The sequence below is a fragment of the Salvia hispanica genome, chromosome 1, assembly GCF_029641045.1.
Source record: "Salvia hispanica isolate PSC_SH4W2 chromosome 1, Shi_PSC_v1, whole genome shotgun sequence".
Lineage (NCBI taxonomy): Eukaryota > Viridiplantae > Streptophyta > Magnoliopsida > Lamiales > Lamiaceae > Salvia > Salvia hispanica.
Genome location: NC_142692.1, coordinates 49,966,293 through 49,982,976, shown reverse-complemented (window position 1 = coordinate 49,982,976; position 16,684 = coordinate 49,966,293). Strand labels below are relative to the sequence as shown.

General features: G+C 34.7%; 1 protein-coding gene across 1 annotated transcript; it reads right to left on the bottom strand.

Annotated features, from left to right (window-relative positions):
* Positions 1-83: 83 nt before the first annotated feature.
* On the bottom strand, positions 84-14,408 carry SMC5 (structural maintenance of chromosomes 5). The gene is made up of 30 exons (XM_048127410.2): positions 14,222-14,408; positions 13,716-13,893; positions 13,466-13,619; positions 12,468-12,541; positions 12,054-12,203; positions 11,863-11,967; positions 11,642-11,787; positions 10,466-10,577; positions 10,221-10,376; positions 9,951-10,072; positions 9,720-9,864; positions 9,567-9,632; positions 8,857-8,985; positions 8,677-8,775; positions 8,365-8,530; positions 7,763-7,908; positions 5,509-5,572; positions 5,307-5,431; positions 5,117-5,194; positions 4,369-4,441; positions 3,407-3,510; positions 2,434-2,550; positions 2,273-2,350; positions 1,879-1,978; positions 1,750-1,804; positions 1,407-1,455; positions 1,243-1,330; positions 1,096-1,168; positions 604-707; positions 84-516 (listed from the first exon to the last, which is right to left on the bottom strand). Exons 1-30 carry the CDS (start codon positions 14,260-14,262, stop codon positions 455-457), a joined length of 3,159 nt encoding a protein of 1,052 aa, XP_047983367.2. The 5' UTR covers positions 14,263-14,408; the 3' UTR covers positions 84-454.
* Positions 14,409-16,684: the final 2,276 nt, after the last annotated feature.

The following is a 16,684-nucleotide window of genomic DNA, read 5'->3' as shown; positions in this document are numbered from 1 at the left end:
TGCTACCTAGAATTTTAAAATCTACCCTGAATTTTTTTAAGTGGAAAAATCAAACGAGATATGAGGTGAAAAGTAAATGAAGCTTTAAGACCAAAATAAATACTAGTACTACCATAATAGATACATAAAGTCACTGTACAAAAACAGCAATGTTAGTTCCACCTTGCTGAATGTTATATCTTGGCTCTTTTAACCAGAACCAAATAACAATTCAGCTTGGAATTAAGACAAAAAAAAACTATCAAAACCTCACCCAGCATAAGTTAAAAACACATACATGTACAATAAATCCATGCAATCGAGATTGATACTGCCTCTTTTCGACAAGATTGAATAATTATAACATACTCCACATGCCTATTGCCAAGCAAAATAATAGTGACATGAAATGGTACTGCCTCTTTTCAGTGTATTTTCACCCCAAAAAGGAATATAATAAGACAACTTACAGCCCTTAGCAACAGTTATTCTCCAACTGCATTCTGATTGAAGACCAGTTTTCACCACCACTCCACACTGCAAAAATTATAATTGAAAAAAGGTATTCTATATAATGAAAAGTGATAAAAGCATATAAGCATGCAATCGAGGTTGATGAGAAACCTTTTGAAGGCTGATCGATCCAAGGACCGTTCATCACAGTCAGAATGCTGCATGCGTCGCTGTATTCTAGGTTTGCCAGCAATTTAGGGGTGAGCAGAAAGCACCTGCACCATATCAGGCCAATCCAATTGATTAGGTGTTAGCAGAAAGAGTGGGAGCCGATTAACAAACACAGGTGTTGATCCCCAATTAAGATTATTAATCACTAATTAAAATTTATCAGGATCTATAAGGTCACAGTTGTAGTTGAATTAGGAGGATTAAATCTACTAAGGTAATATTTAGTGGATCAATTAAGGGGGCGCTTACTTTTCATGATTGATTATATATGTAATTGACTATTATTATCTTTATTACTAATATTTCTCCAATCCTACCCCTTTCGATGGGTAGCCTATACTGAATAATGAATCAGCCTACACTATATTTTATCTATCTAGGCTTATCCTCAATAGTAAACACCCCCTACGAAAACAAACAGCAATCTCTTACTGCGGTGTGTTTGGCCTGCTGGCTGCTTTCACCAATTGCTGAAACATTTTCCTCTCATTTATGGGGTCCATGCCTGGGAGAATAAGAAATAATTTAACAAGTGAATCCTTCAGTTAAAAACTTAAAGGGTCATAACTATAGACCAACCTTGATTTATCTCATCAACCACCCTAAATGGGCAGTTTGTCAGGTCTTGCAAAGAAACAAGGTAGAGAATGGTTGAAACAGAACGCTCCTACAAATCGGGGACATGAATTTAAAATCTGGTGATAAAAGATCATGTACATTAGATAGTTTGCCTGAGGCTATACCCCTCCAGATTGGTGGTGAGCACTTAAAACTTGCAGCTGTCCAGTTTGCCTGGAAATAATAGTGGCAAGTATTAAAATGATAAACCAAACTGGAAAACCAATCTTAAGAGATTAAAAAATAACTAAGATTATACCCAAGTAGAAACTTCTAAAAGGAAATAAATCTCTGACTTCTTATTAGATTAAAACAACTGACGACTCACAATAAATTCTAGAGTCTTCTTTTCTTAAAACAAATGAAAAGCATCAAGACAGAAAAAAACAGCTTGCTTCCTGACAGAACAATTTTCGAAGCCACGATTTGTACGGGAATGGAAACAAAATGGAAGGTAAACTCAATTACCTGAATTTCACTTTTATCAATATTCCATATTGATCAAAATCTGTGCCATGTTCATCTGAAAAATTAAGCAATTAATAATACATAACCATAAAAGACCTCAAAATGAAATGATAAAGTGATGAAATTTACCTAATGATACTTCGCCTGCAACAGCCATTTCTTGGAAATTACAACTAAATGTTTCATTAATCCGAGCCACGAGGCTTTTCAATGTTGGGAGCCAACTTCCCTGCAGATAAATCATAATTAGGGTATTAGGAGTAGTAACACAGTGACACAAGCACACTGCAGATGGTTATAAAGACAAAATCATGTTCTTCATCTCTTCCCTTCTCTTCCAACACTTAAAAAATAACAATATTTAATTTTTCTATTCCTTTTCTTTTTAGGTTCTTTTTTCTTTGGAGTGGATGCTTTCACATTGAGCAGGATATTTGAAAATTGGAGCTGCTACTAAAATGCAGATTATAAAAACAAAGCAACGGGTAACTGCCAAACGCTTTGATGTTGATCCAAGCTTAACCTTCAGAGCATCGATTTCATCTAACAGGCTTTTTAATTCCTTTTCATCAGCCTCTTGCTTGTTAGTAAGTGCTTCAATCTGCATATTTACCATTTTCAGTTAAAAAATATTATAAAAGGAGCTTACGGTCATAATTTGATTTTAAACTGGAATATACACACTTTTCTTTGACGGTTTTCATATTCCTCCAGAATATTATGGTTAAGGAACAGAATGCCATTTGCTTGAGTTATCGTATCCTGGATGGCAGCTTCCAGTTCTTCAACAGTAGTAGGCATCTGAAAGCAGTCACCCATTATGAGTACTGACAAACTCCATCAAGAAGCAACCAATGCAAGAGCAAAAGCAAGGCTATAGCTGTTATGCAGCATCAACAATATTTGGCTATCAATTCACTAACAATTAGACATTTGGACATTAAAATTTCAACTGGCATAAAGAAAATGCTAATGCTCAGAATGAAATAGGAAGTTACATGAAGCAAACAAATTCACTCCCCCTGAAAACATTTTCTAATTTAGTAATTTAATGAGTTCCTACATCTAACTTTCTACATGTGCTATGTCCCAAGGTGGTGAAAGGTAATAAGTTCTCTGCTGTAAACTATTATTCCCCAGAACATTATAGTCAGCTAAAAACACAGAAATGAAAAACAATGTACCAAACACACTAGCAGGTAGCATTAGTTAAAAAATATAGTGCAGATATAGAAAGAAGGAAAGCTGTGGGCAGGCAGGTAACTGCCAGAAAACAAAATACATGTAAATAGAATCCAGGAAAGTTATAGGAGTATATATCAGGGACCATTGTGCTTTATAAGCAATAGACCATGTAGATAACATGTGCTTTATATGCATGCCATATATCCCCCTTTTTTTGCCTCATTTCCCGTGTCAGTTCTTTTTTTCTTTTTTGGTGGGATGGGGGCCAGAGGGATGTTCTCAGGATAATCAGTCTTAAAGCTATAAGTTTGACAAAGAACTGAAAGTTTTGGATACTTGATGTGTTTTCTACTTAAAGAATGTCCAATTCCCAGAGGGCCTATTGATAGGAAAAGGTACATGAAAATGTCAGGAAGCTTACTATGCATGCACTATGTAATAAGTACTGCACTGATTCAGCCAGAGTACAAACCTCCAGGAAGGCCTGCTGAAGCTCAGGCGTAATAATAGCAACTGATTCTGCATATCTCTTGGCATCCTGCAACTCCTTTCGGCAATTATCTGAGGCACTTTTACCTAATCGTAAAGCATAAGGGAATGATAAGAAAGAATTAAACATTCAGTTATGCGTACAGATTTTACTTTACAATCAAAGGCACCGAACAACACATAACCTCTTTAAAAGGATCAATACGCAGGCATACAATTTCAACTATATAAATAACATAGTACATGATAACATATATCTGTATTCTGTATAAGTTGAAAATTATGCTACCACCAACTCTGAGAGAGATTGTTCCTTCATACAAAAGAAAATGCTCAATTAACAGTCCTTGCAGCCACTGAAGCTGCAATCCCATGTAATAAGTTGAGTTTCTACTATTTGCAGTTGAGAGCTATCAAGTCAACTTTGCAAAATAACTGGTAAGGAGCATGATATCTGGTGTCTTAAATTCACAAGTTGACATTTATTTTCAAACACATCCAACTTTTGTTTCTCTTACCACATTACTCACTTAATATCAAAAGAACACATCGGACAAACACAAACATTAACTAAAAGCATTTGGTTGCTTTTCTTAGCAGTTAGCAGAGGGGGGAACAAGAGCAATTTAATTGACCGGAAGCATAGGCACTTTGAAAAAATCTATTTTACAGGAAAGTTTGCCATAATATCTTTCAGTGAAGCAAGCAAAAGGTGAATATGTCCCAAGATAAAATACCTAGTGACGGTAGAATTTTATCTTATTTAGTTTCCAAAGAAAGAATGTACAGTTTGGAAAAGAAAATTGTAATATAGAAAGTTAGAAACTATAGCATGCTTTCTAAGACAGTAGAGGGAAATACTAAACAGAAAATGTAACTGTTGCATCATGACTAAGAGGTCAGAGCACAAAGCATTTTCGACATTGCACTGAAAGTTATACGTACAGTGGTCAAGGAATAACGATGCTTGCAAGGCTAACTTCTCTTGTTGCTTTGCATTGGACTCCATGTCCTTAATCTACAATATACCCAAAATAAAAACAGATTTACACTGAGTACGCAACGAAAAACAAGTTTCGTAGAAACAAAATGAAACAAGTTCATTAATCTAAAAGGAAATACAGTGAGAATACCAAGCAATACAAGTTCATCAAAGAAAAAGGTGAGTTTCTATAGAAGTAGCCTATGTGGTGAAATAATAAAATGAGAAATATTTTCACTGGTAGAACATGATCTCACTGACAAACTAATTGCAAAAATATTATTTAAATTAACTCACTTCAGCATAAAGTAGCGACAGAAAATCCTAGTTGAGATTTTCATAAAAAGATTCTTTAGGGGGCTATTTCAAAATGAAACAAATAATATTTATATATATAGAAAAAGTTGTCACATGAACTCAAATTTACATTTGGGGGAAATAGAAAATAGAGCTCACTAAGTGACGCATAGATAAGAAAATGTACTAAGAGAATTAGAATTAAAGCCCACAAGGAAAGCATGATCCAAAAAAATGTCAACTTTAATGAAAAATAACCCACTAAATACTAGTATCCCTTTTTGATCAAATACTACCTTAAGTTTCTACTACTATAAGCTCCTATAATAACCTCAGAATTGCCTTTCCAATAATAAAATCTATGACATATTAAGAACACATTCATTATAATCCACATGAAAAAGAAAAACATACCTTAGCGTCAAGTTCAATGGAACTCATGTTATTTTCAGCGACACTTCTCCGATAAGCAACAGCATCTATAAGTAAATTCTGCCAACAAAAAGCAGCAAGGCAAACAACAACCACATTTGAGTAAGATAAATCCAAATTCACCATTCCTCCTGACAGACAATTGAATAGATCAAGACAAAGTTTGTTTCACCTTAAGTTCAAATATACATTGGAAGCGCTGAACCTTCAAATCTTTAACCTGCTCAGTGAGCTTATCTATGGCAGCATCTGGATCATCCTCACTTTCTATTGACTTCAACTTTATTCTTTTTTGATCTAAATTACAGAAATTATGTGAAATATATGTTCGACAACAAGATCACCGGCTGCAGAAACACCAGAATGCTACTTACTGACAAAATGTTCCATGTCCCTCCATTTCCTCTTCTCCTTTTGAATGATGTTAACAATCTTCTCCTGATCATGACATGTTTGTGGAAATGTAAAGAGAGAGCAATAATAAATGATAGCACTATACATGTGAAGAAAGTTGATACTTTCTTTTTGTTCTTCTTATACACTTATACTTCTCTTTCTCGTTCAAATCCATTCTCTTATCTCATTTCGTCGCATTACAATATTAATTATGCCTGACTAACTGTTTACTTATGGTTTAAGCTTTATCAATTACCAAAAAGTTTTATGGCCTACTACTTAATCTCCATACTCCTCAGTAACGTGGAGAACATCCATATATTTTTGCTTAAGCTTATCCTTTCTAAGTTGATTAGATACATTACCATAGCCAGGTCTAACATGAAACCTATAACAGGCAGTAAATGAGTTTGATCATCTGTCGGTTATTCTCCGTAAACACGATATTCCAATATCTAATTATCTATAAATAAGTTTTCTCCCCCAAATAACTCCTTTTAGCACTCCTGCTTCACAAATACTTTGTGCTGTTAAAATATTCATTTCACGAATACTTGGTGAAGTAAACAGAATCCCACAAAAGTTATGAATCATCCTCAAGATTTAAGGGTTTTCCAGTGGAGAACAAAAGAACGCTGAAAAAAAACCTCAGCACTCTTATCCACAGGTTCTTGAAAACAAGTAGTTTTGGCAAACACAAGGTAGATGACGAGAACACCCAGGATAAACAGGAGGTAAAGAAAGGGGAGGAAATTATTATAATGAGTAGCATAAAACTGCACATAGATGAAATTATTAGCCTCTCAATTTATCAAACTCTTGGTATAGGCACAGTATGTGCAATTTGACTTGTAAACTTAAGCAAAACGAATCCTTAACATCTTTTATCACCTGCTAGTGTGAAGATGTTCTTCTACCTGCTCTGAAAGAAAGCTAGAGTATCAACACCTGGGGACATTAGCTATTTCCCACCCTTCATTGATAGACTACTCAAAACTTGCACCACTGACAATCCATAATGCCATTTTTAAAGCTGACGAGACAGCTGAATCTAAAAGATGCATGTTTCTTGGTGTTTCCTTATACTACCAATCAGAAAACTATTGGCTTCCTAAAGCTAAGTTTTGACACTAAATAGTGTCCATGTGATGCGACTGTAGATGAACTTTTGCATCAATTGATGTGAATCATGAATCAATACATTTATTCTGGCATTAATGTTCTCAGGAAGACTTATCCAGTATAGAAGATTGATACTGCTATTTTCTTAGAACATACAAGGACCCCTTGTGTAGCAAGGAAAGGATTAATCTCCTTACACTAAATCGTATCTCCAAATCTAATCTACTTGGTTAAACTGAATGCACAGCATCAGACAATGTTGACAGGTAATGCTCTGTACCGGCTTTAATAAATCAGAGTCATACAAGTTTAACTTGTATAGTAACTACTTGGAAACCGGAGCTTGAAACTGCTTACGGTGTGTGAAATTTTACAAATGAGCTTCTAAATAGATTGACCTTTAAATGATTATAAGCTCTGAAGTTGATTAAAGAAATCAAGATCACAGGTGAAGATTTCAACCTTAGGAACATGGCGACTAACTAAAGGTTGTTTCAGAGGCTGTGATGGTGGTGGTTAGGCATAATAGCACCTACACACATATAAATTAATAGTACACTCAATGAGATATCTGCAACTGTAAAATCTCAGAGGACTTCCAGCCAGGTATATTTATGATAGAACAGTTAAATAATGACGATGCTTAAGACTTCAGTTTCATTTTGAAATAAACGATATCATATTTTGAATTTTCACAAGAACCGACTTGATGTTATCTAAGTTGGACAGATTATGTGCACCAAACTTGTATATTAATGACACTGGTAAAATATTGGTAAATAAACATATGTGTCATAGTCCTATACAGGAAAAAAACTCACTTCTGAATCTATATATATATGGACTAGTGAATATGAGTGATACCAAATACCAATATATGCATGTGCTATCATATATGGAATTCTTGTTTGGTTCTAACCAGTAGAGTTGTAGCCTACCAGTTGTAATATTACAGAGATGAAGTATCAAGGTCATATTCAACAGGCTTGATGTGTAATTCTTAATTCTGTATTCAATAATTTCAATTCCAACAATTGAATACAGCTGGATGGCCTTGTTAACTTGTTCACAGACTTAAGAAGACAGCGCATTCCACATGTATTCACTTACCCTTTCATGTTGAAGCTCCGCAGCTTCATCTTCTTTCTGTCTTAAGGTAGCTTGAAGAGATTTTAAAGTAACATCTATAGTAGAAATTTTATCTTCCAGCTCGATTTGCTTCGATCTTACAACCTCAATTTCCTTCACATCCAAATCTAAAAATGTAAAATTGAGAAACATAACATTAACAAACCCTCAGTAGAATGTAGAAGCAACTTTGACCTTTTGGCTGAGATGAAGATTTTTCTGAAATCAAAATATTTTAAATATCTCAGATCTGAGAGCTGTTACACTCCCTCCGTCCCCCAAAATTCGTCACCATTTGACCCGGCACGGATTTTAAGAAATGTAATAGAAAGTGGGTTGAAAAAGTCAGTGGCATGTGGGTCCTACTTTTATATATTAGTTTTAAAATAAAATGTGAGTAGGAATGAGTTAGTGGAAAGTAGGACCCACTACCAAAAATGATAAAAGTGAAAGGTGACAAATTTTTAGGGACGGATGAAAAAGGAAATAAGTGACAAATTTTCAGGGACGGAGGGAGTATTATTTTTCACCACAAATCATGCTCCTAAGAACAAATATGACTTAAAATACTTCTGGAAACATACTGCATAAAAGTAGGCGAGACTGTTCTACGGTTTCAACATTTGTAGATACATGACCCCCGTAGCGGGACCTGCACCAACGATAATGATTTTCTGGGGTCCACAGGTCTGCGATTCCCAATTCATTTACCATATCAGCTCTCTCATCGGTCTCTTTTGACCCAATATACTGAGCAAAAAAATCCACACGAAAAATCAGGTTAAAGAAGTTCGCTTTCAGGAATGATTTTTATTTAACATCCTAATTTCAGTCTCCAGCATCGCTAGAGATTATAGTTAAAATTGACAATGCAAAAGGTAAATTAGTAAGCATACTGATTGATCCAAATAAAATTGGCTGATCAAAACTTCTTTGACAGCATGAGGAGCTTCAAACACCTGATCAAGCCTGGAAGATATGCCAAGTTTACGCATCTGCACAGTAGAGTACAATGATAGAGCAGCTGATTATGAACACATCCATAATTCTAAATTAATATCAATCCATAGCAATACCTCATCGGTTGCCTGGAAGGAGCCACTCTGGTGGTTCCCAGTCATGACGTAATTAATTACAGGAACATCAAAGGACCTTAGGTTTCTAACCAGTAAATCACGGTCCTCGGAGTCCTGAGTAATAAAAGCCTAGAGGAAGGAACCAATTAGAGAAATGAAATAGATTTATAAGCAACAGAAAAGATGGGGCAATCCATTTTGTAAGTCATGATGCAAAGCAACCAAAGCACTAGCACTATGCAGGACTACAAGTTATTAATATGAGAAAAAAGAATGAGAAGGAAATAAAAAGAACATACAAAACTAACAGTGTTTGTCCATGAAACTAGAAACTAGATAGAACTGTATCACATGACACTTAAATGAACTTATATTTGTGTTCATCAGCCATGCCTCATCATCTTTCCTGAAATGCTTTGATTGAGAGACCAAAAAAAGGAAGACATTGCTGCAACACAACCAGATTGGACTTCTAAATAACATGTTACTATTATTTTAAAGAACGAAACTAGCCTCCTTCAATTTTCTAGCAATCTTTTCAGTTTTCAACATAACTGGCAAGAGTTACCTTTGATTCTTTCAGTTTTGCTCTAAGAGCATATGTAAAGATATTGATATTCAAATGTCAAAACAATGAATTATCAGGCTTAGTTTAATCACGAAATATTGAATTTCTGAAACAAAGATACATAAAATGTACCACAAAGTACCTTCCATATGTAATGGGCAACATGACCCTCTAGGTAGCCTGCATGCAGCCGATTGGTTACATTGACCTGAAGGTGCATTCCAAACAGATCAAAACTAATATAGTTCACACAACTTATACATTACACATTATTGTTTCTATATAGATCACACACCTCAAGCAATACAGGACCATACACTTCCCTTTTGAACTCGGCACGATGGTCCTGAACCCATTGGTAAGCCCCAAATATCTTCTCAGCACCAGAATTCTTTAATGCTTGCAAACGCTTATTGTTTACGTTCTCCATTTCTTTCAACCTTTTGGTCGTACAGGGGGTAAGATAGAAGGATATTACAACAATGTGTTACATAAATGAACATGCAACAGCAATGCTGACATTGACCTGTTCATACACTGCGTCAGCATCGTTCTATGATTGTTTATCTGCTTCTCATTTTCCCTTTTCTCATATCTGATCTCTTTAGCAGCCTCTTCAAGCTCCACGATTTGTGCGCTTAATTGTTTCTGGATGTGGCAAATGAAAATTATGCAATAAGGAAATCGCAATAAGCATTTCAAATTAAATACTTAAGGAAAACAATCCAAGTGATAGGATTAATGTAACTATCTGTTTATCAAAGATCTATCATCAGTGGAAAAAGAGTTGTCTGACCATCCTATCCTTCGGGGGTTCATACGGAACGAGATTTGCATATTCAGTCTCTGCAGTGGCGAGATCTTCTTTAGCTTTAGAGAGTCTTTGTTGGCGAGATTTTTCATGATGCTTCAAATCATCCACTTCACGAAATTTCCCTTGGATCAGAGCTCCCTAGAATTTGCACAAAATTTTAGTCGAAGAATTGCAGAAGTATCACTGATTAAACAAAATGCAGGCATGTGATACAATTGGTAACATACCAAGCGGTCATAATTTTCCATAAGATGCATACGCTTCTTCATATTACTATCTAGCAAACCATTCATCTTTTTAAATTTAGCATCCTGCTTTCCTTTCTCCTCTCTTTGTTTCCTGAAAAAAAAAATAACATAAGCAATAACAGGAAAAAGCAAATTGTGTTTGGCAGTTGGCACTATAAATTGGAACCTAAAACTAAAGTTGTAAACTAAGTAAGATATATTTGCTAGAGATTGGCCACAACAAGCTATGTTACTGACCTGTAAAATCATTAATGTGAGACCAAATTTACAAGCACGGCTAAGATAGAGAAGAAAAAGGACACAGAGAAAGAAGCAAACTGATCTAGTGAACTTGCATTTGAATTAATTAGTTAGAATTGACTTATTAATTTTAAAAAATGATCAAACACACTTGGGGGATTCAAATGAAGCTTCAAAACAAGATTGTCAATTTCAATAGCATTTGTTGAAACCACCCTTTGATATCTAACTGCAATCTTCAGATTTTATTAGTTATTATTTTTTGTTTAGTTATTATCATAAGGACTTCTGTTATTAGTTTGTTAGAGATAACTTTATCTCTTAGAGTTTGATTTGATTTGGTTTAAGAGTCCTTTTTTTATTAGGGTCCGGTATTTATCTTTTACAGTTTTATTCAAGTTGGAGTCTCTTATTATAAATAGGGTTATTTCCCTACTTGTGAAGGGTCCAGAAATAAAGTTTACTTCCACTTATTGTTGCGAACTTTTCAGAGGATGGCCTTTTAGTTTTAGGAGGAATATTTATCTATTTTTTTATTATATTGTTACTATCGTTTTCCTTTTATCTTTTCCTATTGTATATTCTCTTAGTCTTAAGTATTCTGTTCAGCAGCAACACAGATTTCTAATCATGTTCACAGCGTCTTCGTTGTTTTATCATGCAATTGGTGTGCTATGCTTTCGGTGCTTCTGACATGCATAGTATCATTCCATATCACCCTTTGCCAATGGAATTTATATATATCACTAACAATCAATGTGACACTCAAATTTAGATGAGACTTGCAACTTTGGTCCCATCAATAGGTAAATTTATTTACCCAATATTAAAAAAAAACAAGATTATGAAACAAAGAAAAGGTTCACTCAAGAATCACAGCAAACTGCCAAAAAAGTATCAATTCGTATAACTTACTCAATAGGTACTTTAAGATCATTCAGGTCCTTAGCAGCTTCTTTTAGCTTCAGATTCGCATCATCTTCCTGTTTTTTGGCTTCTTGATATTTTACCTTCTTCATATCATACTTCAACCATGGTAACTTTTTCTTCATAGAATCAGCCTACAAACATAATAATGATGATCAACTCGTCATCAAATAGTCTGTTAATGATGGGATAAGACAATATGAATAAACCTTCGCTAAGAGATCTTCTCTTTGGCGAACACGTTCGACATCTCTTTCTAATTCAGCATTCATAGCCGTCAGTTGATTCAAAGACCCTCTATTGCTCTCAACAGCCTATTATAGATGACAATAATTAGTACAAATGCTTTTATGTCGAGATGACATACTGTTAGTGTAGGAACTAGAAAACAACGACTTACTCGTTCACATTTCTTCAACTCTTTACTCTTCTCGATGAGATTATTATGCTGAACAGGTAATCTAGGATCGCCAACAGCTTTTTCAGTCTCCACAAGGAGTTGTACTGGGGTCAGCTTGGCGAACTCACAAACTCTGTCTTGTGGTAGAAACTATTCATTCCAGAGAATGGGACCAGTCAACAAAATTAAAGGCAAACATTAACAATAATTAGAAATTAAGAAAAGTTTTCAGAATTGGACCTACTGCCAACATAAAGATGGAGAGGAAACACAGTGGTGAGGGTTAGATTTAAAATGTATCAATTGCATGAGACCTTATACATTCTTTGCATCATTAATCTAGAAACTTGAACAGTTTTTTTCTAATAATAGGAGAGTGATCACACACAAGCAGTAGACCGACTAATAACTTACTTGAGTCAAATTATCAACTTGGATATTGAATCCTGCAATTACTTCGCTAATCACCTTTCTCCCAACCACTTTACCTAAAATATACAAAATAAATGCGGCAGATCTTATCAAGATACCATCTCATATGTATTGAAACTGCAAACAGAAACATTAAGAGAAAGAGGGAAAAAACTACTCCATTGTTGTGGGCTCTGATGCCGATAGAGTGACATGATTAGATAATACTCATTCAGAGGTGAGGACATTTACAGCATTTAGGCTAGTGCTATAATGCTTCTTTTAATAAAGTAAGCTGAAAATCATCTCTGAGGTTGGCCTACATGTTTATTTCTCTTCATATATACACGTGTGAAGATTAAATCTTGAACAAAAGAATGCAACTGCGGGCTACTTCATACTTATGAATGATTAGTTAAATTATATCATCTTAACAAATAAGACATATGTACAAGCTGTTGCATAAGAACATTCTATGACAAAGACACTTAAACTTGAAAGTTTCTTTAAGTGACACTGACAAGAAACAAAAGTTCATCCCCCCAAAAAGATATTAAATTGTTACTTCTGAATAGATCGTTCAATCATATTTTCATCCAAGCATGCTCCAAGATCTCTCCTGCCACCATTAAAATATGTTCCCCACAGTGTATTCTCCCAAACTATTATAAAATGGCTAAAAACAGGAGAAGCTTTAGGGATAAGAAAATTGTTTTAAGTTGGATATCAAATATTCCTTTGCACTTCAGATAACCAGCCTGAATACAGCTTCCAAGTGTTCAGAAATATTTGGCGTAAACAGACGCATTAATCTGGAAGGGATGACAAAGTAAGTTATAAAGGGAAGATGCAATGTGCAATCACAAGCTGAGGCAAAATCTGGCTTCTTAGAAGCATCAAGGTTTGCTTTGACATTATTATATAAAATATCATACTAAGGGAAAAGCTTCACGTAACAACCGTATCACTCTGATTTATCATTACAAGATAAGGCACATTACCATTCAACAGCCACTCAGATTTGTTATGGATATCAATTTTCCTCATAATGGTAATTTGTTCTTCCTTCCTCTTTCCTCTCAAACTAATCTCAATATATCCAGATTCCTCTCCACGTTTCACGTAAGCTCCAATTTTCTTAGCCCTTCCAAGAATCTGCATATTTGAAGTGGAAGAAATGAAATATTTTCATCTGATAATGCTTCAGATGCGTAGAGAACACCAATTGCACAAATGGAATTTATTACTTACCGATGGTTCACCTCCAAGTCCAAGTGCAATGGCACATACGAGAGAACTCTTTCCAGAGCCATTTGGCCCAATAACCAAATTTAAGCGTGAACCAGGCTTGCAGGTCAGTTTGCTGAAGGTCATGAAGTTGCAAATCTCAATTTTAATAATATTTCCAGGGACATAGTCATCATCCCCCCTGACAACGAAGCATAGAAAAGCAAAGTGTTAGAAAATTGCAGATGAATAACCCTCATCATAAAGTATAAACTACGAGCAGATAAATGACCCAAGATTGAAACACCCCCATAAATATTAGAACTTGACGCATTCCCTAAAACAATGCATAGTCATCACAGAACAAAAGGGGCCAAAAGTTTCCTAAGCCTTTCTAACAGGAAGACCAAAACGAAGAAACTTACAGCACACTTGAATCAAGTGTTCAGAAAATGCAATTCTCTGATTGAGAAGTTGCATTAATTATTTGAAGAAAAAAAAAACCCTAGAAAATAGCGCAAACAGTAAACCTGGAAATTTTGGGCCTCTTGGGCGTTGGCTCGTCCACCATTGGCGTGATTACGACGAATTCCTCTCGAAATCAAAGTATAAGAACTAGGGCTTTTAGAGGAAAGAGGAAATTCTCCAATTTGAAGCCCCGCGGACTATACTGTAAGCAAAAGTGGGAGAATTGGCGCCAACAAGGAAGCACGTGCCACGGAGTCCCCCATATTTATTTCACCACGTGTGTGATTGGATACTCCAATTTAAAGGCATGGAGTGTGGTGGAAGAATATTTTGTTTATTAATCGCCAAAAATTATACTCCATGATGAGAGTAGGGGAGCCAATTTTCGATTGGTTAGAATCAAATTCAAATTTAAAATTTAATTACATATTTTAGTTGGTGCTGTTTAGATTTTTTGCAAAATTTTAATTTTTTTCTCTTTATATCATAAAAAATATGTTGTTTGGAATAACACAATTTTAATACATTGATAAAGCAGAGAAAAATAAGAAAAATAATTGAAATAGTATACTGAATGGTTGAACCCATACATGATAAAGTAAAAAGAGAAGGATAAAAAGTGTCAATTAATGGATATGAACTATATATATGGAAAGGACGAAAAAAGAAATTTAGCCAGAGTATATAATACAATATCCGTCTTTGAAAAATATATGTACTTTTGGAATAAACACGGCTTTACAAATTGGTAGAGTAAGAGGTATGAAAAAAAGGGATGAAGTGTGATTGTTTAGTTTTAGTGGCTTGCAACATCCACATTATTATTTCTCTTATTTCATTCTTTCTCCACTGTAACTAATCCCTTCGTCTGCGAATAGGAGTCTCATTTCTTTTCGGTACGGGTTTTAAGAAAGGTTAAGAAAAGTGTGTGGAAGAAAATTAGTGAAATATGGATCTCACTTGTATATATTAGTTTTAAATGAAATGTGAGTGAAATGAATTGGTGGATGTCAGGCCTTTATACTATTTATGATAATTATGAACGAGACTCCTATTCGCGGACGGATCACAATAAAAAAAACAGGACTCCTATTCGCGGATAAAGGGAGTATTAGTACTATCATTTTTATAAAATTAAATGATTATTCGAAACAAAATGTATCTGCTACAAACGAATGCAATACTTGACAACACACATATGATGGACCATAATTACAATTAGACGGTATAACATGATTGATTTTGATCAAATTCTTATGATTCAATATCCATTAATAAATGAGTTTGTATTTTCATTGTAATCCTGTCCGAAAAATGAAATTGTATTTTTCATCGTAATCCTACCTGGAAAGAAAGAATAATATAAATGTATATGTAATCTATGGATCCTTATAGGCAAACCATCTCAGTGTAAAATTAGTGATCAAATTATAGTCATTGGATCTAGGTTTTGATGGATAGGATGTGATGATCATCAGAAGATCAATTTACTTCAATCATGTGGCAATTAAGTTGTAACACTGATAGGAACAATGTTCCTACCGCGAGACACGTTGTAACACAATTAAGAAACAAAAAAGAACCGAGAGCTTGAAGATGAGAAAAAGTGTTTATTACTTTAATTCTCAATTACTCCATCTATGAGGGTTCAATGGTATTTACAGAGACCCAAAAGACTTAGACTCAATCTTAAAAGAAAAGGATTAATGAAAAATAAGGAAATAACTCAAAAAGAAAAATAAAAGGATTCCACGCATGTCTATCTCTAATAGCTGACGAAGTCCCGATACTTGGCGGGCCGAGAAGCTGCCATCTTTGGTCGATCTTTCTTGGACCATCGGTTCTTGAGTCGGCCTCGTGCCTTCGTCTCCCTCTTCTCTCCTTCTTTGGACTCTTCTAGCTGCATGGGCTCATGCAGCTCTGCTTCTTCGTCGTCGAGCGGACCTCTATTGGTGAGGGTCGTATCAAACACATTATCAAACAAATTCATCCGTAAAATCTGGGAGCGAAATCGTGGGTTAACTACTTCATTATTTAGTAAAAACAATTCATCACTATCACTTGAGGTTTAACATAGTTAACTTCTTCTTATCATTTATGCAATTCAATAAAGGGGCAAAATTATTTCATCATTAATGCTTATTTGGTTCATTATTTAGTAAATACAGTTCATCACTATCGCTTGACATCACTACCAGTTCATTGTTTAGTAAATATAGTTCATCATAACATCATCTTATCACATCCGTCAAAAACAAGGTCCAATCGTTCTAACTATGGACTCTTAGTTTGTCTTGTAAATTAGTTTGACATTGATCACAACTCTTATTTTTATGGCATAAATTTAAAAAATTAAAATTTGTTTCTGACCTTAAAATGTATGATTGGCTTTAGCATTCTTATATTACCTCAAATTCATATTATAGCTATTTAGGTGTACTTTTTTGTTATATTTATTTATATTTTCACATTTCAATTATTATTATGTCCATACATTTATATTTTTTTAATTAAATATTATCAGT

What these genes read in the sequence shown, in the direction of transcription:
- SMC5 (XM_048127410.2), bottom strand. Translation starts at nt 14,262, where the DNA reads ATGGTGGACGAGCCAACGCCCAAGAGGCCCAAAATTTCCAG. An exon ending in ATGAAATCGATGCTCTGAAG is followed by an intron (nt 1,979 to 2,272) that starts GTTAAGCTTGGA and finishes ATTTATCTGCAG; the next exon opens with GGAAGTTGGCTCCCAACATT. An exon ending in TGCAGGCGAAGTATCATTAG is followed by an intron (nt 1,805 to 1,878) that starts GTAAATTTCATC and finishes TTAATTTTTCAG; the next exon opens with ATGAACATGGCACAGATTTT.